The following is a 7,285-nucleotide window of genomic DNA, read 5'->3' on the forward strand; positions in this document are numbered from 1 at the left end:
GCCGGAGGGTCGCCGGCCGGGTGGGGAGCTGCTTGGGAGGTCGCCGGCCGATCACCGAAGAAGGAAGAAGAAGAAGAGAGGGGAGGAGAGGAGAGAAGGGAAAATTGGGGGGGGGGGGGTTCCTCCTCTCGTTTTTTTTTTTTTGAACCTCTTTTTTTTTTTTTTTTTTTTTTTTTAAAGTTGGCAGTGACAGTGGAAACTCACTGTCACACGCCAACAGTCAAATCATTTAATTTTTTTTTTTTCCGATTGTTACATTCTTCCCCTCTTAAGAAAAAATTCGTCCTCGAATTTCGAATAAACAAAGAAATGAGGAAAAGAAGATTATTAGAACAAGTGCAATCATTACTCCTTAAGCTATACAATCATTACTCATTTTTAATATTATATTATATTTTTTTAATATATTAAAAGAATATATAGAATATAATATTATATTTTCATATTAAAAAGCATAATATATTTAAATATTATTTTTATTTATTAATATTAATATTATTCTTAAAAATAATATTTTTTAAAGAAAAAAAAAAGAATTAACATGATAGAGAATGTCATTCAGTAATACTATGAAAAAGAATATCGCATGTCAGCTCTTTGGAAACATCTATTTTAATATATGGATTCAATGTTTAATTAATAAAATAAAAATAGAGTTTTTGAGTTTAAATTTCTTTTTCTAATTACTTTAAAAAATTATTATATGGGATGCTTTAGATCTGCATTGGCTTCACATATTTAGAAAGGATTTTCCTTGAATCTATAACATAGGGTATATGATGAAATTTACTTATTAAATATATGAATCTCACGTACTTATGTCTTAGTTTCAAAGTGAATCGAGTTTATATATTATTAATGCCATCACTTCATATCTATAAACATTGATTATAACATGAAGGGGGAACAAAATGTAGAGGTGGGGCAAAAAATGAAGTAATGTAAAGCAATCAAAAATAGCATTTGTATAGAGAAGAGTATATGATACAAAAAGCATTCATGATCCCTTTAATAAAAGATTGCAAGCTCTCCACCTAAGGAGGACACTCCTTAAAAAGAAGGTAACCCGCAAATTATTCCTACATCTATATGCCTAATTCTATGCCCAAGAATTATAAAGAAAAAAAATTATTCTTTGCACATTAATAAAAAAAAAAAAAGCTATAACAAAAATCAAGCCAATTTAAAGACAGCATTAAAATTCAAAGGGAAAAAGAAAATTATTCAAGCTTAAACTAAAAGATCTTGTTTGGATTTTGCAAGGATTTTCCCATTTTCCCCATTTTTCAGTTGTTGGGAAACAATAGAAGATGATGAAGAATGGTAATTTGGAGAGTTACGAGGAAATTCAGAGAGCATTTGAATTAATTCTCTCATTGTAGGACGTTCAATGCTATTTTCTTGGCAACACAACATTGCAATGAAAAATAGATGCATTGCTTCATCTCTAGGCACCATTGTTAGTCTTGGATCAACAATGCGCATCACATCTTCTCTCCGATTATTTGTTACTCTTTTGCTCCATTGTACAATATCCACCCCTTCGCCGAAATCACCCACCGGTCGTCGTCCTGTTAGCAGCTCCAAGAGAACAACTCCAAAACTATACACATCACTCTTCTCGTCCACCTTCAATGTGTATGCATATTCTGCAATATGAACAAAATTTAGTCATGGCATAGCTAAACCATGGGATGAGGCCCATAAGACCACCACAATCCAAGCCCAACCAACCCAATTTGCAGCATCTTCATCTTGGGATTAAGGAAAGTGCCCCCAAAAAAAAATCATAGATATTAGGTCAAAGGACAAAGACAAAAAGAGATGCCAAACTTGCCAAGAAAGCTCAAAGCAGCCAAAGAAGACTGGTCGGTGGGAAGAAGAAGAAGAAGAAAAATACGCTTTACACGTTAAGACCAAAATCAGCTATTACACGAAAGATTAGTGTTGTAAATAGGTGTGCATGCATATATGTGTCGGTTAGCTTTCACTAATCTCAATGTGCTGGTACGTTAGAATCATTATCAGACTGAAAAAAAGCAACAATGTGTCAGATTTGGACCTCCAAGATTGCTAGATCAGAGTTTTTCGTGGGTCCCAACAAAGTGCTTCGGCTCTTTTGTTTCTGTGTGATGTTGTTTTGTGAATACCAAGAAAACCTATGCGCCTGTCTTCCCTTTAAAAATCAAGGGTGGTTTTTCTGCTCTCACTTTTTTTTTTTAATTTAAGAGTTTGAAGTCGAGATCCTATAGTTTCTCAATGACTTCAGTTTCACTGAGGTAACACTATTGCGTACAGAACCACTTATAAGGGATCAAAAGTCAGCTATACGTGGCTGTAACTGTTCTTACCTTGGGAATATCAGATGGTTGCTGTTCATCTTGAGTTCTTGAAATATTGAGACATTTTTGACATTACAAGAAAAATTTACTACCCACAAAATAACTAACTGAACTAACAAGGTCACTATCAATCATCAATCATCTACAGTATCACTGTGCACAAAATCGGAAAGCAAGCATTAGTAATGTGTGTAAAAATGTGATGCAGTGGTTAAAAACTGGCTTAGTGATATCATTTAATTGCAAATATAGTGAAGTAATGAACTTACCGGGTGCTATGTAGCCATAAGACCCTGCAATTGCTGACATACATTCTGATGTTCCCCCATCAATAAGGAATTTTGCTAATCCGAAATCTGCAACATGTGCTTCGAAGCTCGAATTTAACAGAATATTGTTGGATTTTACATCTCGATGAACGATCAATGGTGAACAATCATGGTGGAGGTAGCATAGGCCTTTAGCAGCCTCAATGGCGATTTTGTACCTCAAATTCCAACCCAAGAAAGAACCCTTTTTGCCATGTAAGGCTTCTCCTAGGCTTCCATTTCTCATGTACTCATAAACCAACAAGTTGGTTTCTTTGTTGGAGCAGAAAGCAAGCAATCTAACGATGTTTCGATGCCTAATGCTGCCTAGTGTTTGAATTTCTGCTCTAAAGCCATGGTCATGGCTATTGGTGCCAAAACCAAGTAGTTTTTTAACTGCAATTTCAACCCCATTTGGCATTTTCCCATGGTATACAATCCCAGCTCCTCCTCTACCAATTACGTTTCCATCTTTTACACATTCCAGGATGTCTGTGACAGTGAATTCTAGCTTTTGGAAAGCTGTCATCTTCCAAGAATCTGAGCTGTTTTTCTTGAAAGACTTGGCCTTTATTATGGCAGCAGTTGCAAATATCAGAGAGCACATCAGCAAGCCTAAAGCGAAGATGAGCTTGAAGTCACTTGGGGCTTTTCCTGGTGTGTTTGTGATGGTGGTGAAATTGCAAGGATTGTTAAGTAGAGGACCACAGAGTTGAGGATTTCCTGCAAAAGAGGAGGCATTAAAGAGGGAGAACTGACCGGATTCTGGGACCTTTCCGGAGAAATCATTGAAAGAGAAATCAGCAACAGTGAGGCTTTTCATGGAGTATGGCTGCTCTGTCAAGGAAGAATTGGGAATTACTATGCAAAGGGATCAGTATAACCTACCAGATTTTGAAAATGAGTTCGCAAACGCAAAGTTCTGTGTTATCAAATCTTACAATTGAAGATGACAATCATAAGAGCGTTAAATATGATGTATGGGCAAGCACTCCAAATGGCAATAATAAGCTAGGTGCAGCATTCCGTGATGCAGAACGAAGATCAGGTAGAACTAGCACAAAAATGTCCAATTTTCCTCTTTTTTTTTTTTTCTGTTGAAAAAGCATGTCTTCTATCTTCTGTTGAAAGTGCCTTAATCTTCGTTTCTTAATATTTCTAACATTAAATGCTTTGTGGAAGTCATCATTTTCTCTTAATCATAACTTCAGGTCAATGGAAGTGGACAATTTGTTGAGATGGTTGGGCAGAGACACTCAAGAGGTATCTCCTTTTCTTTCAAACTCAATTGTATTCTGATGTTTCTGTTGCGAAAGCCAGTCTGATCTGCGTATACATAATCTCATTTATATTTTAAGAAATATGGTCGGAACTAGATACCTATTGATTGTCTAGTTCACTTCTCTTGAAAGATTGGACCAATTTGAGGAGGATGAGGACCAAAATGCCTTATTTCACTTCTCTATTGACCATGACAAGGAGGGGAAAATTAAGCGTGCGGTCCATCCAATATAACAAGTTAAGATTAATGAGGAAGGCGTTCAAAGATTGGAACAAAATGATGTGGATGAAGACCAAAATGACTTTTTGAATCATAAGGGAGAGGAACCACACCTCCTCTATCAAATTCAAAATCTCTATCTCTTCCTTGTTGCCTATGCTAACCAAACTCAAAATGACAACAGGTAAATCTATTTCTTATATGCTATTTTAGCATTCTTAATTTCTATATTCTCTGTTAGCACACTTGCTTCTTAACTGCTCCTCTATCACATGTGGATTTATTGATTATTTTAAATTTTAATTTATCCTATTTAATTTTAAAATTTAAATCCTCATTTTCCTTTTTACTTTTATATATTTTACTTCCTTCAAAGTTGTAACATTTTTATTTTTGCTTTTTTCCTTATTTTGTTTTTGTCTTTTGATTGGTATACATAAATTAATTTAAAATATAATACAAATCATTTATCAAAATTTAAAATTTAAAATTAAATAGTATTTATATCGATTACAATTAAATAATTTATTTATTAATACTAGAAAATAAATTCATTCCTCATTCCTTTTTCTTTTGAATATTGAGTATCTATCTTATTAAAATCTCTCACATTTTTACTTGTTTCTACCGATACTTTAATTGTTTTATTTTTTTTAAATATGTATAATTATTTTAAAATTTTTATTATGTTTTATTTTTCAAATCAAATCTTTTTCAATGCATGCATAATTATAGAATATATTTTAAAAAAATATATATTTTTATAAAAGATATAGAATTTAAAATCAGATGATTAGAATAAAGAGATATACAATTAATTGTATAACTTTCCAATGATTTATATAAAAAAGCAAATATTGTTTTAAAAAAAAAAATACAAAATATTATATAGGAAAAATTAAGCAATGAACATTTGCAATGTTGGTAAGTGTAAAAAATTCAATTTTAAAAGGACAAACTTAAGACCTCAAAAAAAAAAATACAAATCATAAATTAAAAAATTATTTGGCATATTATTATTATTATTATTATTATTATTATTATTATTATTATTATTATTATTATTATTATTTCTTGGATATTACTATAATATTTAAAAAGTTTTTGAGCATATTTATTATTATAGTTATTATGGACAAACTATTTTTAATAATATATATATGGTTTTTTTTTAAATGCAATTATACTCTAAAAATATTGTATTGTTACATTTTTATGAAAGAATATTTAAAAAAAATTGATAATTATTTTAAAAATAAAAATTTAATTTAATTTTAATAGGATATAATTATTTAATATTTTAATAAAAATTTTAGTTGTATTTAATAATTAATTAAAAATGTTATCATTAACAAAAATTTATAGCATGGTTGTAAAATATAAATTTTATAAAAATAAATATTAAATTATATATTAAAATAAAAAATAAATAAGTTGCGTAATGCACGGTAAAATGACTAGTTGTATTTATAAAGCCTAAATTTTATCAAATTGGACCTCAATTTTATCAAATTGGACCTCAATTTCCTCTAATTAATCTGTTCATATTGATGGATATTTGTTACTTGACCAACTTATTTGATGTATATATATATATATATATAAAGAGTGGATATTCTCCTGTCATTTATTGATTTTCACTCGCTTTATTGTGACATAATATTTCTGCTGCATTTAGATCTATTCCTTAAACAAGAAAAAAAAGAAAACCACAGTTAGATTCACTCAAGTGTCTTAAGTATGTAATGGCGGTCAATTGGCATTAGATGCCTGGTGCCCTGACAAGTCCTGCTTTAATTTTCATAGAAGCAGTACGTACGTGCATTTTGGTCTCCCTGAAAAATTAGGCTTAGGCTGTGTGAAATTCCCAAATCAGTAATTCGCCATTCTCTCATTTTATCTTTTCCAAGCTTGCAGCTAATTTACATTTTATTTTAAAGATGAGTTTCCTACAGTTGGATTCAATTTCCTATTACAGAGGGATGCAAATTCAAGCATGAATAATTGCAAATATGGACATCAAATTTCAATGATAAGCATTGAAAATTTTGGTGCAATCATTCTGGGGAAAGAACTCAAACTTACACTTGGATCTAGTGCAAAGATTGGCTACACTTGATAAGGTCTGTTTTGTTGGGACTTTTTAGGTTGACACAATGGCTGGATTTTATGTTGTAATTTTAGGGGTTTTTTCACCAGCGGTGTTGGTATAGAAATTGTTTACTATAGGTTGGGCGTACGAGGCATGTGTAAAATTGATAAAATTAAAAGTATTAGCTAAAATTGATAATTTGATATTCTTTTCCCCCAATTTTACAGCAGGCATAGCATAACTTCTCGTTTGGTATACTGAATCCATAATTTTACATGGTTACAGGAATCACAAGAAAGACGCAGAAGGCTATATTGTTTGAGAAGTTTCATTCTGAAAATCCATTGCTTCTCAGTCTGTGCAGAACTCTCTTCCCTAACAACCATAAGTCTGTCTGGTGTGGACCTCACTCACTGGTTCAGCGTGAAGTTTATGCTCGTACAAGTTCTATTCTTGCTGGTATTGAAACTTTGATGACGTAGGTACTTTTTGAGTACTTCACATTGTCACTACAAAGGATCTGAAGCAATCTTATGCTTTGCCTAGATCAAATATAGTGTTACAATGTGGAATGTTTGACATAAATTCCTACATACAAATGGAATGTCCGGTAGTTAGTGGTTCTTCTCAGCTAAGGATGATAATTTGCTCTGGTATAGCTAGGGTGGGAATGACATACCTCAAGATCGATAACATGATCTTGATTTACAATCCTGTGTCAGCATTTGTAGTGATCTATTGGGGATGAGGGAAAATAGATATATTGGTATTTCTTATTGCGAAAATGATTTAATATTGAGCAAAGATTCTTGCAGAGTGCTATTGCTGGAAACAATAACTTGTGCAACTGTAAATAATTGATCCTTCTTATTTTCACACCTCTATTTAAGGTGGAAGCCTAAGAAATTCTGTTCAGGGAAGTATTCCCCACAAGGATTAAAAATATGGCAAGAGCCTCTTCGTGAGCTGAAACCAAAGCTACTATTGCAAATATGTCCAAGCTTAATTAAGGCTTTTTCTTTTTTTTTTTCAGAATAGACAC

General features: G+C 32.0%; 1 protein-coding gene and 1 long non-coding RNA gene across 2 annotated transcripts; one reads left to right on the forward strand and one right to left on the reverse strand.

Annotated features, from left to right (window-relative positions):
• Positions 1-1,119: 1,119 nt before the first annotated feature.
• LOC131172717 (leucine-rich repeat receptor-like serine/threonine-protein kinase BAM1) lies at positions 1,120-3,473 on the reverse strand. The gene is made up of 2 exons (XM_058134234.1): positions 2,612-3,473; positions 1,120-1,649 (listed from the first exon to the last, which is right to left on the reverse strand). Exons 1-2 carry the CDS (start codon positions 3,471-3,473, stop codon positions 1,231-1,233), a joined length of 1,281 nt encoding a protein of 426 aa, XP_057990217.1. The 3' UTR covers positions 1,120-1,230.
• Positions 3,474-3,476: 3 nt separating this feature from the next.
• Positions 3,477-7,059, forward strand: LOC131173343 (uncharacterized). Its single transcript, XR_009143647.1, has 5 exons — positions 3,477-3,698; positions 3,862-3,913; positions 4,063-4,335; positions 6,130-6,274; positions 6,529-7,059. It is a non-coding gene; the product is annotated as an uncharacterized LOC131173343 (long non-coding RNA).
• The last annotated feature ends 226 nt before the right edge of the window (positions 7,060-7,285 follow it).

The sequence above is a fragment of the Hevea brasiliensis genome, chromosome 14 (genome assembly GCF_030052815.1).
Source record: "Hevea brasiliensis isolate MT/VB/25A 57/8 chromosome 14, ASM3005281v1, whole genome shotgun sequence".
NCBI classification, from domain to species: domain Eukaryota; kingdom Viridiplantae; phylum Streptophyta; class Magnoliopsida; order Malpighiales; family Euphorbiaceae; genus Hevea; species Hevea brasiliensis.

Coding starts and splice junctions, on each gene's coding strand:
- LOC131172717 (XM_058134234.1), bottom strand. CDS start 3,473: ATGAAAAGCCTCACTGTTGCTGATTTCTCTTTCAATGATTTCTCCGGA. Junction 1,650..2,611: donor TTATGGCTACATAGCACCCG/GTAAGTTCATTA, acceptor TTCATATTGCAG/AATATGCATACACATTGAAG.